The sequence below is a fragment of the Nymphaea colorata genome, unplaced genomic scaffold (assembly GCF_008831285.2).
Source record: "Nymphaea colorata isolate Beijing-Zhang1983 unplaced genomic scaffold, ASM883128v2 scaffold0673, whole genome shotgun sequence".
NCBI lineage: Eukaryota > Viridiplantae > Streptophyta > Magnoliopsida > Nymphaeales > Nymphaeaceae > Nymphaea > Nymphaea colorata.
The window spans coordinates 6,219-32,304 of NW_022205179.1; the positions used below are offsets into that span (position 1 = coordinate 6,219).

Below are 26,086 nucleotides of genomic sequence, written 5' to 3' on the forward strand. Positions count from 1 at the left end.
CAGAAGTCAACAAAGTTCTCGAAAGCAACATGGAGACCTTCGCTGCCAAAGCCTCCAGACTGCCGCAGCTGCATGAGCGTGACTTCGATGGTATGACTTCACCGATGAAGCGTTGTATGCCTTTAGCCAGGCTTAGCACATCCGCACACAGAAGACCCTTCAAAGTCTTGCTGATTTCGCATGTAGGTTTATAGCGATCCAGTCACCGTCCTAAGCAACGCAGATCTGATCTGGTAGGAAGTGCATCATCGTGAAGGAAAGCTATTATAGGTGCGATAGTCTCTGGCCTCTGCGACTAACTTCGTGGAGGAGTTACGTGTACCATTGTTAGGAGTTAGGCGGAGAATGAGGAGATGCGGTCGCGATTGGAGGAGGCCGAGACTTATATATAATGGGTAGAGGAGGAGAAAGAGTACCTGGATGCCATCTACTACGATCGAAGCCAGTGCACTGCAGCCACCTCCCACCGCCAAATCAATCGGTGCGTCTCAGAACGAAATCTACACTGGCATGATGATTCCAAAAAGAAGAGTCCCAACTATGAGAAGCTCAAGGGCTACATAGAGGGCCTCAAGGAAGAAAGGGCAGACATAGAACGCGAACTTATTCTCCTCGCACAGAAGTACGAGACGAAGTGCGAAGAGGCTCGGAAAGCCAATGCGCTTGTCGAGCATCTGGTTGAGCGGCTTAACCGTAAAACAGAACGGAGGGACTTTCTGGATGCTCTCAGCAGCAGCCAGGCGAGGGAAATAAGGAATGACATGGCAGACGACCTCCTCCGCATGCTTGAAAGAACATAAATGCAGGAGAGCACAGCATCAGTAAGGCAAAGTAGGTCACTTTTTTAAGAAGAGGGATTGCTTGGAAGAAGGCTACCATCTTTTGACTCCTTCCCTCTTCTACCAGACCTACGCACGCCTCATCAGGACACTTCGTTGGCTAGGTATACTAAAGATGTGGGGGTGGGGACAGAAAGTTTTGGGAGGAAGGCTGCGGCCTGCCAAACGCACGAAGAAGAGGGGAGAGGGGATTTGAGAATTTCAATCAGTGTGGGTGGAGAAGGACGTGTGCCTCAGCAAGATAAAATAGTCAAGATAATCTCGGAGCTGCATATCTAGCGTGAAATCGAGTCTCGTCTCAAAGGCGAGAAGAGTGAAGAAAGCGAAGGAAAAACCGCAGCCAGTGGAAAAAAGGCGGACTCAACAACACACTGCTCTCCACATATGAGTATTATCGTAACAGGCTTGTTGCCAGTAGGATCAAAAAATACCGCTTTAGTAAGCCTGATCCTGCTCCTTCTCGTTTGCATACGCAGCCCCACCCCAACTGATATTTATTTATTTAACTTTTTTGAGACTATAATTTTGCTAATAAACTTTATTTCACATGAGAAAAGCAGACAAAGCAGAGGGAGCTGTGAGTGGTCGTGCGATCCATCGCAAGGAGCTCAGCACATCGGTCAATAACATTCGCGAGTCGGGCTACAAGATCATCCGTAGCAGCAGTAACCGCACTGGCCACTCCCTATAGGCCAAAAAACCCATCGTCGTCCTTAATAAAAATTAATCAGCTTCCAAGATACGCTTCAAGACCAGCGCTAAGGATTTCCCTCAAACCCCCTTGAACGCCCCCAAAATAGAGACTGAAAAAATGTACAGGACGGCTTAAACTAATGCCAACAGGGACTGCCTAAACCAAACATATTGCGAAATTAAGCAGTAGGATAGCTTTGTAAAGGAAAATAAACGAAGCCCGTCTGGGGTATGCTCCGAACTAGACTGCATGCAGGCGATCTGGTAAAACTTGAAAATCTTGAAGGGGAGGGGCATATTCCTGACAGAAGTTCAATAATTGGAGTGCATTTTGTAGAGAATGGTGATGAAACTGGCTCAGGAATAAAATTGTCTTAGTAATAAAAATTCTCCGAACAAGTAAAGGGTCTATTGAAGGCCACCAATTAATCCGATAATACGTTAGCGCACGAGTGGAAAATCTGTTCGATAGCGCCATAGAGGAGAAGAAAATTAATTATATCATTGAAAGCAGTGGACCAGCACCCAGCATAGGCAAGGAATCAGTTCGGTCTAGCTACGACAGCCTCAAGATATAGAATGAAGAATCTCACAAATTAGAGTTCCTTGACCTTTATCGTCAGTAGAAAGAGGGGGAAAAACTAAGAGATATCACCAATAGTTGCCGCCTTAACAGTCAGGAATCCAACTCCAGCTCTTTACCATCGCGCGAAAAAGACTCAACTTTCAGGCGGGAGGAAAAACCTCAATGGGAAGATCGAGTTTACTTGCGCAGCATAGTGAAGCGGTCCAAGCGCGACCACAAAAGATAAAACTCAGGCTCAGTCAGTCAGTAGGAATGCTGCAAAAATAGGCCTCCAGCTGCAACATCAATATCCGCTGAGCAGGGTGTGACTAATTTAAACATCTCCTACGAGTGTCGTTTATTTGAATGTGAGTCCAAAAAGTAGGCTCCTTCTTCTTCAGGGTCGAGCTAATCCAAGCGTGAGGTGCTGAACCAAATAATTTCGATGCTCAACCACAAGTACCAGCGCAACTTGAGGTGCGAGACTGGCAAGGTCTTCATCTGATCATCTTGTTCTTTCTTCAATCCTCATACCCATTTGATATTGTCTCATATGTTATGGCGAGCTATATATGGATAAATGAATGAGTATATCATAATTTAACGATAATGTTAGAAAAAAAAGCGAAGGAACTTAACTAGGGGGAGAAGAAGATTGAAAAATATGTGTTTTCGCTGAGCAACATGCTGGGAAAGGGCTCCTATGCGTCTGTCTACCTGGGACGGGTGCTCCAGGATGATGCACCCGCTGCTGTCAAAGTCATCGAAAAGAGAATCTTCGCCAACCAGTATAATCTCAAAAACATCCACTGTGAAATAGAAATAATGAAGAAGCTGGAGCATGACAACATCGTCCGTCTGCTTGATGTTTATCAAACCAGCAACAATATGTACATCGTTACTGAGCTATGCTAATAGGGGGACCTTCGAAATTACCTCAAAAAGCGAAAGAAGCTGCCATAAGCAGAGGCGCTAGCCTTTCTGAGGGACATTATGCGTGGTTTTGAGTACATGAACAAGCGGGACATCATGCATCGCGACCTCAAGCCTGCCAACATCCTCGTCAGCAAAGGCAAGCTCAAGATAAGCGATTTCGGCTTTGCCCGTAACTTGGACAACGGCGATAGCACCATCTTGAAGTCAGTGGTGGGCACTCCGCTCTACATGTCTCCGCAAATCCTCAATCACCAGAGCTACACTAACAAGTCCGACCTCTGGTCAGTTGGCCTCATTTACTACGAGATGCTGCACGGTTTCACACCCTGGCCTGCCACCAGTGAGCTGCAGCTTATTTCCGCCATTAACGCTAAGCCAGTTGTTTGTGACCCTGCCCTTTCTGATCGCAGCAAAGATTTCATTCGTCGCTGCCTGAGGAAGCGCGAAGATGACCGCATGAGTTGGGAGGAGGCATTCGTTCACCCTCTCCTCACTGAGGGGATAGGAGCCATGCCATCTTTCCGCGGCAAGTAGGAAAAAGAAAACAGGACTCCTCGGCAGATGCTCATGGATTTCAGGGAAAAGGAAAAGCTAAGGTCCAAATCGCGCTCTATTTCCGCAAAAAAGATGAGCACGGTCACTACTCTGAGCAACATAAGCCGCACCCCAAAATCCAGAGGCATTTTGAAGAATCTGGACATAACTCCCGAGCGTAAGTCCCCCTGGAAGAATTGATAATTGCTTTCATTTTCTTAATTACGTTGTGAAGGTTATACATTTTATTGAATGGTGATCAATGTAATCCTGATAGTAGTGGCACTACTTTCTACTAAGGAATAGCACCACCCACCCCAAATCCTCCTTCCAATTCTCAGATCTTCTGCTCCGCCTTCTGCAAGCCCAATAATTGCAATGGCTTTCATCTTCCGAATGTACAAATTGTAATGGTGGATATGGATGGACCAATAGCGGCGGTACCTGCTCAGTGACAACTTCCGGTTTCCAATACCTCGACAGTTCCGATGACTCGGGTGGCATGATTAGCGTCTCCCCCATGAGAACCACCACCAACTGTGCCAACCTAACCGGCTATCTCGGAGGCGTCCCACCCTATGGTGACTACAAGGCCTCAGAAACTGTGACTATATAGCTGGCGGCGGCACTGACATCCCTCATTATCAAGTAGACCTCATTTTCGACATTATCCTGATAGACGCTGACGGCCCTAGCAACAGTTTAAAGTGGAGCAATAGTCCTGTGGTAACTGCATATCTCAAAGACACCAACGTAACCACTCCAAAGCCTTTTAATCTCTTCGGAGGCAGTCCCTCCACCAATTACAATCGTTACTGCCTGGACACGGGTGGTAAAGACGTCTATTTCCAGTACCAGAACACTTTCCTCATAATGCCAGCATGACTACCATCACCTTCGACATCAATATCACTGGAAATGCCAATACCGATCTATCTGGATAGTCAAGGAGTTTATCATGAGTGTTCGCACTTGCAGTGCTGCTTGCCTTAGCTGCAGTGGCAATGGAACAGTAGGTGTTTGCTACTCCTGCGATCCTGGCCTTGGTTACATGCTCAACAACTTCTCCTGCTATAACACTTGCAGGTCTGGCTGGGGGTACACTGACGACCCAGCTTTATGCGTTTATTGCGACCGTTATTGCAGTAAATGCTACAATACTTTGGATAATTGTTCAGCCTGCTATACCTCGGGAACAAATAAATCCTACCTCTACTACAATGACACCTTTGGCTACACCACCTGCGTCACTTCCTGCCCCTCCAATAACACTCCAGCTTACTTTGTGAATACCACCATCAATATGTGTTAGTTATGTGACGCGGTGTGTACGAGTTGTAAGACCAACTCTTCGTACTGTTACTCCTGCATCGCGACATACGGCTGGACAGGCTACTATTGCTACAATCCTTGCCCTGATACTTATTATTTCAGCAACAATGGCTCCAATTGCACCAAGTGTAACCTTACGTGCATTACATGCACTGATTTCCTGGTTTGTTCGGCCTGCACCCTCAACGGCACCAATATGGCCTATCTTTTGGGGACTCTATGTTACAAAAACTGTCCCGACGGCTACTTTGGAGACACCAACTATGGACTAGGACCTAATACCTGCAAGGCCTGCGATACCTATTGTGCTACGTGCACAGCTAATCCGACACCTTGCTTGTCCTGCAAAAATAACACATTCCTTTACAATCAGACTTGCGTTTCCACTTGTCCGAATGGCACTGTAGCGATCATCGCGTTAGGCAAGTGCTTGGACTGCAGCACTTCCTGCGTGGATCTCACTGTGAACATGCACTTCGAAGACGCCCTCAACGAGGTGCTTTTCATCGACATGGTCTTCACCAATCCCCTCAACTTCACCGCCTTTGACATGACCACCTTCCAGACTGTCGACATCGCCAACACCAATATGGCTGATTTTACCCTCACCTACTCGCAGCTCACCAGCAGTTCTTATCGAATCACCGTTCAGCCAAATGGCTACATCTTCCTCTACAACTAGACGGTGACTGTCACCACCAAGGCCCAGCCAGCCACTCAGGAAACTGCCAACGATACTACTCCCTTCAAACCCTCCATTTACGGCAAGACTGTCACCTCCAACTGGTTTTTGCTGAAGTCGCCCTCGATGAGTGAGGGAGAGAAGAAGGTGGTTAGCAACCTGGCTTCCATCAACAGCATCATCATCGCTGCCACTACAGCTCCCTTCGTCGCAGAAGTCAAGAAGTCGGGAGTTTTTGCTCTGTTGTTCTCAGGTGCTCATATTACAAGCACTGCGGTCCTAGTAAACTCAATTCCCTCTCAGAACATGTATGAAGGTGTGCGCTTCTTTGCGGCGTTTGTGTTCTACGATGTACCCTCGTGGGAACAAAACTCCAAAATTCCCAACAACGTGTTTGGGAAGGAGACTAGCAGCATGACTAAAAATCAAAGACTGCTATTCGACATGAGTACCACATACTGGCGGTTCCAGCGCACTGGCCAATCTAGCTTCTTCATTTATGACGTCTACATCCCCTGCTGTTGATTGGTACATGCTGGGTGTTGGCGCTGATTGCTCACTATCAACGCAAGAAGAACAAGAATGCCCTAAAATCCTTCGAAGGTAAATTCTTCACAGTTTTGCACAAGCTGCACGAGCTTGTGATTTTGTACGTGACATTGGCTATGATGATGGAGTGGATGTACTTCGACGCAGGCTCAGGCGAACGCTGGATTTCATTCCTTATCTGTGCGACTTTCACTCTATACTTTGTTGGATATGAGCTCTACATTTACTACGACATGATCAAATACCCTGAAGCTTTTATTGGAAACGAGCGTTATGAGTACTACCTTACCCGCTATGGCTCCTTCCTAAAAATCTGCGCTTCTAGGAATACGATGTAAGCCTTATTGTATGTAGGTGAACGAAGAGTGGTCCCCCAAGCACTGGTTCCGCCTTACAACTACCATATTCTGTCTTACTACAAGAAGTTCTGCATGATTGTCTCTCTCCCCATTTTCTACGAGCTAAAGCATTTCCAGCCTGCAGTCCTCATTGTCCTGCAGCTGCTAGAAATCGTCCGCTTCCTTGTCACCAAGCCATACTTTGCTCTCTGGCGCAACGTTTACCGCTTTGTCTTGGAGATGTTCCTGCTCATCTTCTTTGTCTGCGTCATGGTCAACAGCTATTTTATCGAGGAAATCGTCCTTAATGATCCCAATACGCTTGATACCTATGTGCGCATGTACTATGACGTTGGCTGGGTGGGCTTCGCGATGGTCTTTGCATTCAATATCGGCTTCGTGATTCTGCTCTTTATTGATTTGGGCCGCGGATTCAAGTATAGCAACCGCTAACTAATGGAGGAGGCTCGCAGGGTGTATTACTATAACAAGATCACCAGTTACGAAAAGGAAAAAGAGGAAGTGCCATTGAACCTGATGAACAGGTGGGTCAAACTGGAAATCTCAACAAGCGTAAAATGGAGGAGCTGCCAGATATAATGTCCGTGTTTAATACTTCAAGCTGGTGAAGCACAACGAATACTTCGACGTGTAGGTATTCAAGATAGTGGAGCTCTACATGAACACTGACCTTAACTACCACAAAGAAAATAACACAACTCCTGGAAAGAAGATAAAGCGCAAGCTAAAGCTCAGCAAGGAAACCAGCAAGGCCATTTTGCGCTCATGATGAGCGTCTTGAAAAATATGCCAAGAAAGACACCGAAGCGATTGTAATCAAAACCTTTGTGCATATCAGTCAAAGAGATTTCCAGGCAGGCGACCGCATTCCCCTTCTCCCCAACGAAATGTTCCAGAAGATCGAGCTTGAGAACTTCACAGGCGAAAAGGACTACATAAAGCTGAAGGAAAAGTTGAAAGGCTTCCCTCTCAATCCCTTCGACCTATAATCCATCTGATCACTCATTCCATCTCAACCCATCTTAAACAAAAAATTATTCAATTATACATCTATACATAGTGAGCCAGTTGCCACTTCTCTTGCTGTTTCGGTGCTTTTGGTTGGGATGAATCGGCATCGGTTGCATAATAAATTTATTCATGTCTGACGGCTACTAAAAAGTTTTCAAGTCTCCCATCAACACCAGCATATCTAAAAACCTCTACTCCTTTCCTAAGTCGGAACGCTTTGAACCTTCTCACGAGTCTCCGTACATATTTGCTCATGAAGCTGCAAGCGATCATTCTACAACATCAAGAAGGAGCGCTGGAGCAGAGGGCGCCCTCTTTCGGATATGGAAACAAGATAGACCTGATAAACAGGGAGGGAGTTCCTCCTCCTGGCTCATACGACCGCAAGAGCGATTTTGCCCTCAACCAGCAACGCAGAAGAGGCTTCAGCTTTGGCAATGATAAAAGGGCCACCTTTGACGGCTTCGACTTGGAAAACCCAGGACCTGGAAAGTACGACCGCGTTTTCAATAACTACTCTCGCATCTCCTTCTCCTTCCGCTCCAAGTATGAGGACCCCCTTGAGCGCCATAAAAATGTATTGTTTGGTTGACGCAGCAACTAGGACCCGGACAGTACCACTGCACGCCTGCTCTCACCTCCACAGGTACCTACTTTAACTCAAAGTACAAGGGATCTGGGTGTGGCAGGATCGGCAAGGCCAGTAGATTCGAAGATGAGCGCACCTTGCCTCCTGGACCTGGCAAGTACAACGATGGACTGACAATGAATCGCACTGGCACTTACTTCAACTCAAAGATTCCATCTAACTATGTCAAGAGCTTCCAGGGCACCTACCGCCAGCCGATTAATGACCCAAGCGAGACACCGGGACCAGGCACCTACTATGTCTTTTCATAGTTCGCAGCTAGAAACAAGTCGCTAGTAAAATGATGGTAATAATCTACATACAGCCACACATTTGATATAGATTGATGTATCAGGCAATATTTCTTTACTCTTGTTGTCCTCCTCGACTTCCTCCTCCATCAATTCCTCTAGCTCGCTGCCTTCCTCCTATGACTACTCTTCCTCGTCTTTGTTATGCGAGTTGATGTCTCTGCTGTCCTGCTTGCTGTGCCTGCTCTTGGCGGGAGGCGGCTTGTAGTCCAACTTAAGTCCTTCGCAAAAGAAGCGCGAATCGGAGCAGTTTATGCAGGTATAGCCAGTTGCAGAAATCGAACAGCATAAGTTCCATCAGTGAAATGTTAACTTCCTTTTCACCATATGTGAATGGGATGTAGCATTGCACTGCAAAGTCGCAGATGATGGGGAAATGCTTCACCTATCCTCCTGTGAAGGTGGGTAATTGAAAGGGGCCTGCTCCTGCCTTAGAGAAATACACCTTATGTACTTCCTCCCCATGCTACACCCAGCAGCCGCGTGCGATACGGGCGAAAAGCAGAAACTGTTCGTAGATCTTGTCGTTGACGTGCTCTCCCACATTCAGCAAAAACACTGCCAAAGCCAAATCTAGCGAGGAAGAAGCATGCAGTTTCACCTCTGCTTGGCGCATTAACCATAGGTGGCTCTAGAAGAGTTCCTTGGGAACCAGTTCCTTCTTTAGGCGGGATGTTAGTGCTACTCTTCCCGCCGCAGCCTCCCCTAATTAGCTCAGTAAGCGCAAGTCCTATTTTGAAGCAGTGCGTAAAGTGATCTCAGCGTATCCTCTTCAAACTTGGGCTTGTGGCGTTTAATGGGACCACTTTTGAGGGTGCCTTCTGGCTGTCTGCCTTCGTGCTTGTCTTGATGTGGGTATATAGAGCAGGGTAGGAGAGGTATCTTTTACCGCATCCGCACATGAAGTCGCGTCCCTCTTCGTCTTTGCGCGAGCGCCGTGATGTGACCTTGTCCAATTAGGCGTTGCCCTTCTCCTCCATTCTCAAATTATAAAACCCGGCCTATAGAGGTAAATCATTCAATATCTATCTATATTTTGCTATGTTTCTACCAATAACCTAAATTATCATCAGTTGGCCTTGCTATGTCTGATTGGCCTATTCAGCCACTTGGTGCCTTGGCTGCCAGACACATAAGCGAAATATAAATTATTCTGTGAATTAAATCAAAACAAATGAGTTTTAAACTATTGATCTTTTCCCTGCTGCTTCTGCTGGCCGTCTCGCTGCACCTCAACCACGAAAACAGCTCTGCTCCTACTTCCACGCCGTGCTCTCCGCCTGGAAGTTTCAACGCGTCGACGGGGAAGTGCGACTGCCAGAATGGCTCCATAGCCGACCCGGCCACTTCCAGCTGCATCTGTCCCAAGTAAAAACCCTTCCTCTCGAATAACCACTGCATCTCGTGCAATGCTCCCAGCTACTTTGATCCAACTAGACACAACTGCATCGAATGTCAGCCAGGCACCATCTATGACAAAGTTGCGGGAAAATGCGACAAGATACAATGCTCGAAAGGGAAGGAGCTGGACAGTAAGTAACTGGAGTGCGTATGTCCTAAGGATCGCCAATACGAGTACAACAATACCTGCAATGAGTGTCAGTAGGGCTATTTCTACAGCCAACGTGAAAAAGCCTGCCTGATTTGCGGACCAGGCGGTAAATACAACGCTTCTACCAAGGTCTGCGACTGCTTTGAGGAAAAGGCTTATTTCTGGAATAACAAGACCTGCTTGCTCTGCGTGCACCCATCTTTTTTTGATTTCAAGACCCTCACATGCGCCAAGTGTCCTAACAATCAGAGCTACAACATCAATACCCAGCTCTGTCAGGCTTGCCCTCCTGAATTCCCCCTCTTCAATGGATAATTTTGCGACAAATGTCCGGGCAAGCAGTTCTGGAATACGACAACTAAAAAATGCGAGAATTGTTTCTAAGGAGGGGAATTCAGCTCCCAAACGAATTCTTGTGAGTGCGCAGCAGATACTCCATACCAAGTATCTCCTACAAAGTGTATTGCTTGCTCGCCTCCCCGCTACTTCAACACCTCCACTAAGGCCTGTACTGACTGCGGAAAGGGCAAATAGTTCGATCCAACAGTCAGGAAGTGCGTCTGCCCCTCTACCAAGCCCTTCGAGGCTATCGACAGCTGCATTACCTGCTACCTGCCCAAGTACTTCGACTACCAGGACAAAGTGTGCAAAAGCTGCCAGAAGAACTTCCTCTACAATCCCAATCTGCAATCTTGCGTGCGTTGCCCAACTGACAAGCCAATATTCACCACTGACCGCTGCGAGCCATGCCCAGTCAATCTCTACTTCAACGTATCTATTGAAAGCTGCCAGGCCTGTTCTGGCGGCAGGAACTACAACAAGGAAAAAAACACCTGCTAATGTCCAGCATCCAAGCCATTTTTCACAGAGAAGGAGTGCATCGAGTGCTATTTGCCAAAATACTTTGATTTTGACAGCAAGCTTTGCACTTCCTGTCCCGCTCATACTATCTACGATTTGAATCTACACAAATGCACTCTATGTCCGTCCGAAAAGCCCTTCCTCAAGAATGATCGCTGCACCGAATGCCCTTCTGACACCTTCTACAACCGCACCACTTTTGCTTGCGAAACATGCAGCATCGGTCGCAAATATAATCCTGCCAAGGATGAGTGCGAGTGTGAGGATAAAACTCTCTTCTTCAATGGAACGCTGTGCACTGAGTGCTATCACCCACATTACTTTGATTATACCGATGACAAGTGCAAGATTTGCACTGACAACAACATTTACTCTCTCAAGGACAAGAAGTGTGTGCCATGTCCAGTTGAAACCCCCTACTTCAACGGGACTGAATGCGCTAAGTGTCCTGATGGTTCCATTTGGAACTCAACCAGCAGAAACTGCGAGACCTGTAAAGGTGGTATGATTGTCGTCGATGAGACCTGTCGCTGCCCCGATAAGCTGTACTGGAATAAAACCAACTGCATCTAATGTTATGCACCCAAGTTCTTTGACTTTTCCCAGCAAGCGTGCGTTTTCTGTCCCAACAAGCAGATATACGATGTTCTCTCCAAGAAGTGTGTCGACTGCCCGGCTGAGATCCCCTACTTCGACGGCAGCAAATGTACAGCCTGCGTCACTCCTTCTTATTTCAATATACATTCTAAGTCTTGCGAGACTTGTCCTCTTGGCCAAACATATAACAAGGCCAATCTTGTCTGCGAGTGCCAAAACAACTACTTCTGGGATAATAATGCATGTGTGGCCTGCTTCTTCCCCAACTACTTTGACTTTGGACTCAAACAGTGCCTCTCGTGCCCCCTTGGAAAAATATATGATATCTAGCTAAAGGCCTGCACAGCATGCCCTGAGGAAAATCCTTTCTTCGACGGTTAAAAATGCGTGGCTTGCAAAGATAATCAGTATTATGATGCAAAATCGAACACCTGCTTGTCCTGCCCTAGCAATAAGAAGTACAATAAGGCAGAAAAAGCCTGCGCCTGCCCAGAAGATGCTCCCTTCTGGAATGGAAATACCTGTATCCCTTGCTATTTGCCTAAGTATTTCGACCTGGACACTCTCACCTGCAAGGAATGTCCGTAGGGCCAGTACTTCGACGTTGGAGCCAGGGTCTGCAAGCCAAACTGATCATGCTATTATAAGGTTATTGCCAACCATACGGTTATCAGCATATTGTCTTGTAATTCTATCTTTGAGTAAATAATTTAAAGTAAGAGGATACTGCGGGCGGGATAAAGTGGAATAAGTGGATGAAAGTTTTATTAATTTGCAGTTTTCTATAATAAAATTTATTCAAAAAGTATATGATCAACCTCAAATCACTGGAAAGGAAAGCCAAAGAGACTCTCGAATATTTGAGCAATAATGATCAGTCTTTTTCTTGGAATGCAACAGAAAATGAATACCAGCCTAGGAGTATGGAGCTCAAGATCAAAAAGAACAACACTATACCCCTATAGAACCGCAATAAGGTTCGCATTTCTACTGCCGGGTTTACTGGCAAGAACATAAAGAATATCATCGTGCCGAGAGTGATTGTCTTCGAGGAGTGCCCGAACTCCATGAGGGAAATGACGGGAAAAAGCGTGCATCGGCGGGAGCCCAAAAAGAAAAACAGTTTATATAGCAACCGCACTCTTTGCCACATCGAATCGACTTCAATTGACCAAGAAATCGAAGGCATTGATTTTATGAAGTTCTGGGTGCGCCATCGCTTCGAAGAGAAGTCCATTGACTCCCTCGTCTCACGAATAGAGTCTAAACGTAGGCAGTTGCGCTAGCTGAGAGGATGATGATTTATATATAGTTTATGGGAGAGTTGTGATATATTGATTTGATTTTGAGTCAGTTATGATTTGGGAGGCAATTTGAAGTTGGCCTTTGAACCAGCGTTAATATTATTTTCTCAACTGAACATGACCAAATACAGAAACGCTCTGTCAAAGGCCAACAATAAGCCTGCTAAACTGCTTGAGCCGCAACAGCCCAAGCAGGGCATCCAACCGCCGCTCGAGAAGACCGCCCCAGCGATAGTCAACAAGCAAAGTCGATTGCATCTCCTTCTGCCAAGTCCAAGCCCAGCGTAAAGAAGGCCGCCCTCTGCTTCAGCCGCATTCACTTCAAGCTGAACCTCAGGTTTGAGACCCTCTTCCGGGCTCTCGCCATCTTCAAGGCCTACGACCAGCTCCCGCCATAAAGCAAAAGCGACATCCCCCAAGAATACCTATTGGCTGTCTGCATGTTCCTTGCCATGAAGTACGAGGAGATCTACCCGCCTGAGCTCAGAGAGGTCATGCGGATCATAAAATCGAACATTTGGCTGGACATCGGGGAGTACAGATAGCACGAAAAAACAGTACTTGTTGCTTTGGATGGAGACCTGGACATGCCTACACCCTACACCATCATCGACCAAATGATCCTCAACCAGGATAAGTCTGTCTACCTCCATGCTTATTACCTATTGGAAGTGAGCCTTTCCCATGAAAGTTTGGCGGCTTTGGACTTCAAATAGCTGTGTCTTGGAGTGGTGTACATCATGACCACGCTGGGAGACTTCCTGAAGGGAAGAAAGAGCGTGGGGACTTCTGAGGAGCGCATTCAGGAATGGGCAGCGATGATCATCAAAGCCAGATACATGGCTATGAGAACGAGTCCGTCATCTACAAGAAATATACTCATGAATCCTACCTGGGAGTGGCCAACAAGTCCATCTTCATTCAGAATACGTGATCATTGCTACTATTTTTATACATTTCGCTATTATACCCGCTTCAAATGGAGAATGGAGTGCAAGTGCATATCAGTTGTCCTGCAGAGTCATTATGGACTCAATCGAGGCGATGAAGACGTTCAGATAGTAGCCGGAAATGCAGTTGAGACAGTTTGTTGTTGTAAACCGCTCCACTATTCTCAGCTCCTCGTAGATGCTCTTGCTGCCATTTTTGACTAGTAGGTACATGACAATCGAAGAAAGATTATCGGGATCCAGGTCAGGGGCATCTTTAGATAATCCTTGATAGTAGCGTTGGATGTCTTGGTGATTTCCTTGGAGATGTTTATGATAGTCTTCAGCTTGGTAATGGGAGTGCCATTCTTGCAAAGCTAATTAACTAGCTTGAGGCTTTAAGCATAGGGCTGCACGTAACCATTCTCTTCCATGCTTTTGTTGATCTCTGACTCGTTAGGCTGGTGTCTTGGAGAGTGAACTTAGAACTAATGCCAAAGAAGTAGGTGGGTTTGCGCTGGAAGTGAAGCAGCTGCGATTCAAACAGTTTTATCTTCTGCTCATCGGTAAAGTTTATAGACTTAGGAGGAACCGCTTGAGCTTGGTGCGTTTAAACATAATGCTCATAACAAGGTTGTAGATATTTTCGTTTTTGATGAGTTTTCCGCATTCGAAAGTGGCCAGCTGTCGCAAGTCATACACCTCCGTGATGACTGAAACCATGAACTGCACAAAAATGGAGACCTCATCGACTATCGTATCGAAATCATCAAGCGGCAATTTATAGAGGTAGTTGCAGAAAGAGCTGTAGAGAGGCTTGAGAAAGCCGCCATATGAGTGCTCTTGGAACATCTGCGCCCATTTCAGGAACAAACGCAAGGATTGCGAATACTCCTCTCTGTTTATATCTTGCCGGTATATGATGTTGATCTGCACCACCAAGGACTTGTTCTGCTTCATGTTGTTTTGAAAAGAATCAGTAGGATCTTACACGATGTTCTAGTTTGCCTATTCACCAAACAGATCCGCTTCGTTCTCAAGGATAAGGCATGATCCTTTGATTTATTACTCCAAATTTTAGGCAATGCTGTGCGAAGACCGCTTCAGAATTGAAGCTTTTATGTATGTTTCGTCTTTTCGAGATCTACAGGATGCCTGGGTTGTACAGGTACCTTACCTGCATCTGTTAAATCTCTGGAAGAAGGTGCTGTGCGAATCCGTAGTTTTTAGATCGCTGAGATGCTGCTTAATGGAGGCGATAAGTCGTTGCTTCATGGGGAAGAATGTACGTTGCAATCGTTGATGACGCGCAATTATGGATCGAGGGGACAGATTCCCATATGCAAATTATAGTAATAAAGTCCGATTAAGTGAGAATGATGGTGATTGAGTGAGTATCATGAGGCTAGACGCTGTCTGCCTTCTCCTTAAGATGCTCGTGCTGAACGATCTTGGCGACGATAGCCTTAGCTGTCTGCTGCTCGGTTAGGGAGGGATCGAGATGGTCGAGGTAAATGTTGTCTGGATCCATTAGATAAACGCGAGTGGTGTGATCAATCTCATAGCTTCCCTTCTTCGGCCCTTATTAGTAATAGACTCTGTTGGTCTTTATCTTGAACTTCTTTAAGCATTCCTTGAGCTCTATATCGTCTCCGCTGCTCCCAGTAACTCCGATGATGTTCTTGCCGAATTCTGAAAGGTATGTTTTGAGGACTTTTGGACTATCCCTTTCGGGATCTACTGATACAAAGACCACTTTCAACTTCATGTATGCACCTTCTGGGAGGTTTCTAATGATTCTGTAGACGACGAGAGGTAGTAGAGAGTACTGGGGCAGATGTCAGGGCATGAGGCATATCCGAAGTAGATAAGGTAGTAGTTTCCGTTCAGGTTTCTGCTCGAAAATGCCTGTCCCTCTGTATTGATTAACGTCCAATCGCCGCCGATTAGTGTTTCCTTATGCTTTAGCTCCTTCAAGCCAGAAATGTCCTCTTCAGAGTATCCAGGTTCTCACTACTTTTCCTGCTGGCTGAGTAGTACATGTAGGCGAGGCCTCCTGCTAGCACTAGCATTCCTGCAATACCAATTTTGGTACTCCATCGTAGGTCTTACCTTACATTTCGTCTTCGGAGGGATTAGCTTTTAGATTTTTCTGTTCCTGCATCATCCAGGCTTCGTGCTTGTTGCGAGGTTGTCCGCCTTTGTTATCAGAGAACGGCGTGGCGAGGAAGTGGTAGCGAGGGAGTGGGGCGGGTGATTATGGAGATGCGGGATGCGCTGAGAGTTGAGGAGATGATTCTCTTAATCATGTTAATAATAAATGTAATTGGGATGTTTATTATAGGCAATGCCCATCGGAAGAATAGAATATCTAAGCGATTAATTCGCGTAAGTATCGATAATTATATGGCTAACTGTTTATGTTAGGCGTTATTCTTATTTGCAAATAGTTTAGCTGACTTTTGCCTCGTAATTGGTGGGGAAGCGGGTGTTAATGCCTCATATTTTGGATTTTATAAAAGTAATAAATATTTTGTAGCCACATGCCTCCCAAGAAGAAATAAGAGAAATAAGACCAGAAGATCCTGTGGGGTAGGCCTGCCAACACCCTCAGAATGGGTATCGTTGGACTTCCCAACGTGGGCAAGTCCACCACTTACAACGTGCTTTCTAACCTCAACGTCCCAGCTGAAAACTACCCCTTCTGCACCATTGACCCCAATAAGGCAGTCGTACCAGTCCCTGATGAGCGCTTCAGGAAGCTTGCGATATGTATCACCAAATCTGAAGTCTCTGCAGTGCTCCAGATTGTTGATATTGCCGGTATTGTCCGAGGAGCCTCAAAGGAGAAGGCCTGGGCAACCACTTCCTCAGTAACATCAAGGATGTCGATGGCATCTACCATGTAGTCCGTGCCTTTGAGGACGAAGAAATCACTCACACTGAAAACTCAGTCGATCCCCTCAGAGATATGGAAATCATCAACTCAGAACTCGTGCTAAGGATTTGGAGTATGTGACTAACCGGTTGGAAGACGTGGAAAAGGTCATAAAACGTACTAATCCAAGGACGCAAGATAAGAGAAGGAAATTTTGGTGAAGGTTTGGACCTACTCCAAAATAACAAGTGGGTGCGTCATGGTGACTGGAGCAACGCTGAAATTGCAATCCTTAACACCCACCGCCTCATTACAGCCAAGACAGTGGTCTACCTGGTTAACCTTAGCGAGGAGGACTTTGTCAGCAAGAAGAACAAGTGGCTTAAGAGTATTAAGGAGTGGATCGACAAAAACGTCCCCGGAGAAATCATCCCCTACAGCGCTGAGCACGAGCGCAAGGAACTCGAAAATAAGGACGAGAAGAAGCGCACCATGATTCCCAAGATCATCAAGGCCGGCTACAACGCTCTCGACCTTATCTACTTCTTCACCGCCGGAACTGACGAGGTGAGGTGCTGGACCATCCGCAAACTCACTAAGGCGCCCCAGGCAGCAGGAGTCATCCACACAGACTTCGAAAAGGGCTTCATTTGCGCAGAAATTATGAAATACGACGACTTGATGGCGCTTGGAAACGAACAGGCAGTGAAGGCTGAGGGAAAGTACGTACAGAAGGGAAAGGAGTATGTTGTGAGGACGGAGACATCATTTTCTTCCGCTTCAACGTGGGCAAGGGCAAGTGATTGATTGTGGAATAAATCGTAATAGAAATGGTAGGGTGATATATAATAATTAAGTTGTTGAAATGATGAAGATTCGTAGGACACCTTCAGAGTCATGAGAATAACTTACGTGCTGACCTTCAACAACCACCCATCCCATGTCCGGCCTCTTTGCGCCATCATCGGATGTCCAGAAATAAAAGCATTGTTTTGATGATCATACATACATCAGGCCAGTAGAGGGCGTTTGACTAATGTTTTGTCTTTTTTGAAGAAGTAGCCTCTCCTATCCTTGTCCTATAGCCACTGCAGTTCCTTTTTATATTTTCCTTGGCCGACGCTTTTAAGTGCTCCTGATAAAGCAATATGAGAAACTGATTTTAAGGTAGATTTCAATCCTCCATCTGGACTTCTTAAGATTTTGGACCAAAGGGAAGGCTTATATTGTTTAATTGTTCCTGGATGGTGAGTTTTTGCCGATCTTCGGATATGGCCCTGTATTAGTCTACGCTCTAAATGACAGAAAAACCTTTGATTCTGCCTGCTTATGATTGCGCTTGGCTAATTTTCGTTTGTTTTCTATCTGTTTCTTCCACCCGCATTGATAATCTTCTAACTTTGTCCTCAGCTTTGCCATGCTAAACTGTTAAGACGTGTGCGGAGAGTGGGCTGGACGTTGATTTTCCTTGATACTAGTATCAAGAGGTTGCTTTTGCTTCCTGGGAGTGGCTGGAGTGCTTTCTAATTTGGACCTGCTTGTGTTCGTGGTGAGATGGAGGGGCGAAAAGTATCTTACCACTTCTTCCTTTGTCAATACTCGTGGGTGTCTTAAGAGTGGAGTTGGTAGAGAAGTATGTCAGTTTGGTCCCTTGGTAGCTGACTAAACTAATCGCTTTTTGCGCTCCAATCTCAGACTGATGTCTGGATCTCCTTGTATCCCACTACCTCGTAGTTCCTCTTATCCTCCATCTCCAGCTTCCTAAGGCGAATCTCGAAATTATTGGTAAAGATATTTTGGTTGGTATTCGGTTGGTTCTCCTTCTGGGGAGACTCTTCCTTGGTGATGGGAAGCTTCTTCATGGTGGGGTAGCGCGTGAAGGAGATGGCCAGATGATAGTTCTTCTTGATCTTGCTCATGGGAAGAAATAAGTAATGGCTGTTCCAGAGGTATAGTATATTATGTATGATAATATAAGCGTACTCAATCAAAACTCGGTTTGAGGCTGTCGTCAGGCCTGATCTATTTTTGCATATGGGCACTTGATCTTTCTCCTGTTCCTGTTTTCTTGGACAATGCGGTTGTGGGCGTTATCGGATATGAGGTGGCCACATGCTAACAATTTGGATGCTTCGTTGCTGGAGTGCACCTCTTTGGTAACTGGGCAGAAGAATAAACTATGGTATTGATAGTCCCTATCAATTTGACTGAAAAGGAAGAATAGGGGATCCTTTTTATCGTTAGCTTTTCCTTGCCGCTCCAGACCAGCTTCATCATCCTCATATACTCCTCCATAATCTTTTGCGAGCAGCTGTATACGATGGACAAGCTATTAAACTTGGGCAAGTTGTTTTGCTTCATATACTGGTCGAAAAACTCCTCAGCCAGTCTCTATAGTTAGCAGGAGAGTATTCAAATATTTTATACCTTTCATTCAGCTTCTCTTGAAATTTGGGTCCTACATGCCCTATCCGTCCCAGAATTTGTTTATTCTGAAGAAGATATGGAGAGAAGCTTCTCCATTTCTTCCTTCTTGTCTTCAAAAAACTTTCCGAACGAGCCCATGTAATAGCTAAGGATTTATTATGAGTTTCCGCCTTAAATCAGGCCTAGCAAGTGCATTAGCTTTAGGTCATACTCGAGCAGCAGTTGTGAGTCTCGTAGAGCCGTTCATTTTCGCACCATTTGATGGCCTCAATCAGTTGCCCTTTCCTAATGCTTTCTCTCAAGTTATGGACTAGCGAAAAAGGCCTGATGAGTCGATTCTAGTTTCCATGTCTTTCCAGACTCCAGCGCACTCCCACTCTCCCTTTCGCAAGTAGTTCTCCACAATTAGTTCCTCCAGGACTTCAAAATCCTGTGGCCTATTGAGATACCCTCGGAAGAAGCGACTGATCTTTTCGTCTGCCTCTTTGTGTTCTAGCTGGTGGGAGGGCTGCTAGCTGTTGGCTCTGCGACTATAGCGGGAGGAGGCGACTCCATTCCTGCCATTGTTGGGTGTCTGCACTTTGCGAAGGAGGTTAGAGAGTTTGCGATAGTGGTGGACGAAGTGCTCCCTGACGGTTTTTAGGGGCTTGAGGGCAAGTAATTCGCGGTTGAGATGGGCGATAACTTCGCGGGTGTCCTGTCCGGACTGGGCTGCTCTTTCGGCCTGCGAGTAGAGCTCGATGAAGCGGTCGATGCACCCCTCGATGCGGTGGTAGATGGTGCGTAGTTTCTCCTGCTGCCAAGTGCACTGTTCCTCAAGCGAGGGACCCTATTCTTATTTCATGAGTATTATATGAAATGAGGGGTTCGGGTGTATGAGCAAGCATACAGAATGGAGCGTGGTGTAATAGCAAATACAAACAATCAAAGCTCTTGGATAGCTAGTAAGAGATGGGAGATTTATGGATAATCGGATAGATATAATGAATTCTGCAAGGGTTGATAATTTAAATAAGTTATGATGCAACCCGTCATCACCCTCAATCCGCAACAACATCGCAATCATATCTCAACAACGAAAAAAACGGGCTGTCGGGTTGTGCAATGAAGAGGACGCCATTTGGTCTGATGTCTTCGCTGTAAGATGTCTTTTTTGGTTTGTGGTGATGAGGAGTTCGTGGTTGATGTTGTTGATGTTGAGTTGTTAAGTAAAGTGATTCTCTGTTGGATAATGTGTAATTATTGTGATGGATCACTATTGTTTGCGCTATTAGGAGATAACCTAATAACTTTGCTCCTGCTTGATGGCAGGAGGAGAAAAAGTAAGCTTGGCTGCCTGCTTTGCGCTTTGAGCTCGAGTTTGTCTTCTCTCGCACTGGCAGATTTGCATCTAATCCAGCTACAGCTGCCCGAGGGCACTCAGCTGCAAGTCCCTTCCACTCTGAGAAGTAGTATGATCCAACAGATTATCCATGAATCTTGTTTACAAACTATTAAAATCAATGTTTGTGGTTTTAGACCCAATGGAGGTGATGACTTGGAATTGAGGAAGCTGTCCTTGAGATGAGCTAACCATTTCCCCATCCTGTGCGGTGGGTGTGATTTCTCTGTAAGTAGCAATCCTCCTGGTGGTGTTCCTCCAATTGCGACTCTGCAAGCGTAGGTCGAACTGGTAGGACTTGAGGTGATTGCGGTGGAAGAAGACAATGGTCTTGGCTGTGGAGTAGTTGATGTCCACCACCCGAGCCGCCTTCATCTAACATCTAGTACCTATTTAATGGAACGGCGCTCCTTCAGCACCAGGTTCAGCAAGTGGAACTTCTGCTGCTGCGATATCTTGTTGTACTTGTAGAACAATCCACCCTAGTTGCTTTTAAACTACATTAATAATATCACCACCACCATCCAACTCCACAATATATACGCCCATCAACACGCCCACCAACCATATCCAACCCCTCCCTTACTAACATATTCCTGACGCGCTCCCGTCCAGGCCCGCCCTCCAATAAATTAAAGTTAAAATAAATTGAAAATTACATTAATGGGGCTTTGGAAGTTGACCCTAATTCACCTGCCTTCAAAATACAACTAATTAGTTTATTAATCCAAATTTCAGGTTTTTTTATCTTCCGCTTCACTCAACATTTTTGGTGCTTCCCTATCGGAACTGTGGCTGCGTGCGGATGCTGCCCCCTGCATCATTCTTACCGGATATAAATAAAATTAGTGCTGGGATGAATTTATCGTCGCCGTCCCACGAATACTTCCTCAAGGAGTTCATTTCGGCCGCCAAGATACCCAACAAACAGGAGAGAGGGCAGGTGCGTGACCAATTCAAACAGAAATTGACCCATCACATCAACATGCTGCACTTCAACCAACTCCGCGAAGACCGCTTCGCACTCGCCCAACAGGCAGCCCTTCAAAAACAGACCGACTCCCTGCAGCGCACCAAACTATTCCTGCAATTGAAACAGCAGAAGGCGCAGACCAACAAGGCCCACAGTCTCCTCGAACGAAGCAAAAAAGCTGAAGGAGACCTTCCAGGTGGGAAAGAGTAGTCGGATAAAACGGCAGAAGTACTAGCGCTAACTCAAAGAGGCGAAATAAGTCATCAGGCTCTGGAACGAGAAATTGTCATAGTCAAGCGTAAGAAAAAACGAGCATTTGGAGGATCTTACCAGGAATCTAAAGCAGAAGATGTAGCTGAAGGAGAAGAGAATAATGACGCTACGCCTGAAGGGTGATAACAGTCCCTCAGTTAAATCCCGAGCATTTCGACTCCCTCAGGACTTCACCAAAACACACCACCCGCAAACAGTCACGCGTCTCCACTGAAGGCTTTCTTTAGCGTAAGAAGAAGCAGGAGGAACAAATGCTCAAGGAGTCCATCATCCGCACCGTTGGTAAATAGTAACGCATCAATCAGGCCCGATACATGCGCCACTACCTTCAGGAACGCAAACGCAAACAGCACTTCGACAAATAAGAGATCCTAAAAGCCATGCACGATAACAATATGAATGCACTCAGAGGCACCCAACAGTAGCGCAGCCAAATGATCGAGAGAAGGCTAAGCAAGGATAGAGAATTATAGGACCGGCCTAAGAAGCAAAGAGGTAGCCTATCAGTGAAAGCTGTCATTAATGGCTTCGGAGACAGAGAAGAAGAAATAGAAACTAACTAAGTGCGAATGAAAAATCGCAATTACGGAAAACTGATGACTGAGAAGCTGAAGGACATCTCCATCATCATGCGTAAGCACAGACGATAGTTCTGATTTATTATGATTTTCCCTTCATGAAGTGCTATGATGTATGAATCACTCTGTAGCGGTCTGTTGGTCTTCATTTTCTTGATGATTTCTTGAGCTCGAAGGGGTAAAGCTTCCAAGGTAAAGAGCTAGGTCCATGGCCTTGTTGCTGTATTCGTATGTGCCAAATTCCGTAAACTCGATGCCGTGCTTGTTGAGTTCAGGGTGTTTCTTCAGGTGGGTTTTAGCTGAGAGATCTCTCGGTATGTCTTCTGGCAGCGTGGATGGGGCATTTCAATTTTTTGCGATCCAGAGCCACTCCTTCATCGTACTCCTTCTTTATCTTGAAGATGTCCATGAGGATCATCACCTTTTCCTCTTCCTTCATGTCCTCTAAGTCGAAAATCAAGTACTAATTGCTTTTCGGAACTTTTATGTGTCTGCTAGCTGCTGTGCCGAAGGCATTGCGAAATTTATGATATCGTCAGCATCTTGAACCTCTTCGCGTTCGGTCACCTCGCCAACCACCGACTTATCATCTGGCTTAGGGTCTCCTGTTTCTACGACCTTGATATTATCCTCATTGACAATTCCTTCAAAGTAGTTGCGGAGGGACTTGGCGTCCTTGTTGGTAGTGATGATGAGCTTTTCATCTTTGATTTAGTTGGTGAGCATCCACTTGGGCTATCCATTTTCGTGCTTGAAGAATTTGTATTTGATGGCCCTCTTGAACGCGATTTAGAGCGTGCCACGTTCCTGGTTAATGCTTAATTCCACTTTGCTCTCGGTGGTGCGAATTTCCAACTTGTATCGCACCTGCTCTTCCAAGTAAAACACAGTGATTGACTTCTCTTTTTGAATGTTCTTGAGAGACAATGGTGGCTTGTCATAAACCTTTCCTTGAAAGACTAGCTGGCGAACTTACAAGTCCATGGGTTTAAATTGAGACGGAGCAGGACTGGGTGTGGGATATTGGAAGTTGCGCTGTTTTGAGCTGTGAGTGAAGGAACTGGCGTTGGAGGTGGTTGTTCGGGGCGGCGCACTGAGGGGACTGGCTGTGAGACGGAGCCATCTTTCTTGCGGTCATTAAGGTAGCTATCGACGTTGAGCTTGATCTTGTTTACCTTGGAGTCAATGCTGTTTGAGAACATTAAATATTATGACAAGATAGTGGCCCAATGAGCGCTTCTATATGGTATGCTAATTTTAGTAGATATGAAAGTCTGAAAAAGTATAAGCGATGCAGAAAGTTGAGTCAGTTTTGAGAAAAATAAGAGTAAGATCAGAGTGGTTCAGGGCTCGTCTGGTTCCGCGTAGACTTCGTAGAGTTTTGCTTCTAGCTCTTGGTAGTCCTCCTCGCCAACAAACAAGTTGTAGTCCAGTTTTTGGAAGAGTTCAAGCTCCAGCTGGTGAAGATGGAGGGCATTGACCCCACCGGCGAACTCAAAGGCCTTGTTGTCGTAGTAGAAATCGTCCTGGAACTTGGCCGCCAAGAGCACTGCAGCAAGCACCATCTTGTGAGCGTTAAGACGGTTGAGACTGAACTCAGGCTGACTCATGTTGTAACGGTCGATGTACACAATTGCGATCACCAGACACTCAGGCGAGAATTGGGTGTACTTGTGGAGCCGGCGTAAGAAATCGACGAGGGGGATAGCTGGCGGTGAGGAAGAGTTGAAGATGGATTCGCATGGACTGCCCTCCTGTTCGATAAGATCCTCTAGAAGATCGGCAGTGAGGATCATGAGTTCTTCCACTCGCACGTCCACCGCCAGCGCCTACTGCAGCGACTTTAGATTATCCATTATCAAATCAATATCTCAATATCACCACCCGCCTTCCCAACAGTTCACTTCACCACCGACCCAAAAATTAGATGAGAGCAAGAGAGAACGACCAGGAAGTCTATCGCCTTAGATTTGACTGCAAAAATTCAGGCGATCATTTTGAAAACCCTCAGCTTGTGGACGATGGCCTGGAGGTGCTGCTCGGTTATGCTCTTGGCCGGCCTGCCCTCCACGATGGCTTAGATCTGTGACTTCTGGTGGAAGTATTCGATGTCCTTGTTGGCGTTGATCAGCAGCAGCTGCTTCATGGTGATGAGGTAGTCGAGAAGCACTATCCTCTCGTCTCTCCCCTCTCCTTCAGGCTGCCCGATCACTTCCCGATACAACTTTCCGATTTCTACTGCCAGTTCCCCGTCGATTCCTGCCAGTGCGTCTTCGTAGGCCACTGCTGACTCTCCGTTGAGTACTTGGGCGTACTTGAGGACGTATTGGTCCACCACTTCTTCGATTCGCTCAAATTCTCTGGTCCTGCGATAGATGGTGGCGTGCCGGGGAGTAATGAGACGCAGGTGCTTGAGGTCACTCAGTTTTCCTGCCAGCAACGCCCGCATCTGCTCGCGCAGTCTGGGAGAACCTTCACCCACTGCAGCCATCCTCTCCAACAATTTGTAGAAGAAGCGGCAGAGATGCACTTGACTCAGTAGCTGGCTTGACGTCTTCTTGTGGTCTGGAGCCCAATCCCCCATGCGTGCTACCGTCCTCGCAAGATGACCCAGCTTATGCTCTCCCAATCTTTCAAGCACCAGTTCTCCCTCTCCTTTTTCTGACCTTTCGAACCGCTACATTTTTTCCACTCTTTCCACTTTATCCGCCCTGTCGTTGAGTTATCCGATGCGCTCAAGTCCGTTACCGTTGGCGCTTATTTCTCCAGTTCTGCTAATTTTGCGGAAGGTTTTGGGAGCAGTCACTGTGTTTTTGCCAGTGGTGTTAAATTATGGACGCTCCTCATGGTCGTGGCTGACTGCGCGTGTGCGGAAGAGAGAGTTTGTGCGCTGGCCTGTAGAATGCAAGCTGAGTGGCTCAGCCGCTGTGCTTTATCTTCCCTCATCGAAGAAAGTGATCATTTCTTCGGGAGACATGCGCTGGGTAGGATTGATCTGCAATGCCTTCACCAAAAAGGCAGAAGCTGTCTTTGAAACGCCCACGGGCAGGATACTCTTAATTGAGATAGCCTTTATCTGCCTCTTCAGGTCGGCTTCTGTTTTGGCTCTCCAGGGAGTGTTTCCAGTGAGCATCTCGTAGAATATGACTCCGATGGCCCACACGTCGCTCTTGGGACTGTAGATGTTGTCATTAAGAGCCTCAAGGGGCATGTATACTGGGGACCCTACGTTGTAATTGCTGTGTTTTTTAAGGTCTTGGCTCCTAACTGCAAAGCCAAAATCGGCTATCTTCACATCCTTCGCGCTGAAGAAGATGTTGGCTGGCTTCAGATCGCGATGCACGATTCCAAAGCGGTTTATTCCCTTATAGCCATTGATGATTTGGGTAAGCAATTCAGTAGCTCTTGCTTCCGATAAGTGGCGATGTTCCTTGATGAGTTTGGCAAGGTCTCCGCCGTCGCAGAGTTCAGTGACGATGCAGGTGTGCGACTTGAGGGGGATTACTTCGTGCAGTTTGATCACATTCTGCAGGTCCGAGAGCGTCTTCAGTACGTCGATCTCATTGGAAAGCAGTGTTTTATGCACCTCTCCTTTCACGTTCTTCATGTCGATGAGCTTCAGGGCAATAGCCTCGCCTGTGTTCACTCAGACTTACCAGTAGAGTCATTGCACCCGCGGTACACCACGCTCGAGTACCCCTTGCCGATGACGTCGCGAGGCACGTATGAGTACTGGCCGATCTTTCGTCTCACTTCCGGAAGGTTTTATGAACCCTTCATTCTATAATTTTATTGCGGACAAGCGAATGTCCCAGAAAATGATCATCTATTTTACCCATATTAAAGCAACAATCATAATTCTCCCTTAGTCAACTGAAGCTCAATAAGTGGTGG

General features: G+C 46.3%; 3 protein-coding genes and 1 pseudogene across 3 annotated transcripts; 2 read left to right on the forward strand and 2 right to left on the reverse strand.

Moving 5' to 3' along the window:
• Positions 1–7,753: 7,753 nt before the first annotated feature.
• On the forward strand, positions 7,754–8,400 carry LOC116245466 (uncharacterized). The gene is made up of 2 exons (XM_031616992.1): positions 7,754–8,046; positions 8,190–8,400. Exons 1-2 carry the CDS (start codon positions 7,754–7,756, stop codon positions 8,398–8,400), a joined length of 504 nt encoding a protein of 167 aa, XP_031472852.1.
• Positions 8,401–16,225: 7,825 nt separating this feature from the next.
• Positions 16,226–17,363, forward strand: LOC116245470 (obg-like ATPase 1; annotated as a pseudogene).
• Positions 17,364–23,535: 6,172 nt separating this feature from the next.
• LOC116245468 (cyclin-U4-1-like) lies at positions 23,536–23,988 on the reverse strand. The gene has a single exon (XM_031616993.1). It carries the CDS (start codon positions 23,986–23,988, stop codon positions 23,536–23,538), a length of 453 nt encoding a protein of 150 aa, XP_031472853.1.
• Positions 23,989–25,124: 1,136 nt separating this feature from the next.
• On the reverse strand, positions 25,125–25,799 carry LOC116245469 (uncharacterized). Its single transcript, XM_031616994.1, has one exon. It carries the CDS (start codon positions 25,797–25,799, stop codon positions 25,125–25,127), a length of 675 nt encoding a protein of 224 aa, XP_031472854.1.
• Between the last annotated feature and the right edge of the window lie 287 nt (positions 25,800–26,086).

Coding starts and splice junctions, on each gene's coding strand:
- LOC116245468 (XM_031616993.1), bottom strand. CDS start 23,988: ATGATCCTCACTGCCGATCTTCTAGAGGATCTTATCGAACAGGAGGGC.
- LOC116245469 (XM_031616994.1), bottom strand. CDS start 25,799: ATGAAGAACGTGAAAGGAGAGGTGCATAAAACACTGCTTTCCAATGAG.
- LOC116245466 (XM_031616992.1), top strand. CDS start 7,754: ATGAAGCTGCAAGCGATCATTCTACAACATCAAGAAGGAGCGCTGGAG. Junction 8,047..8,189: donor TCCTTCTCCTTCCGCTCCAA/GTATGAGGACCC, acceptor TGGGTGTGGCAG/GATCGGCAAGGCCAGTAGAT.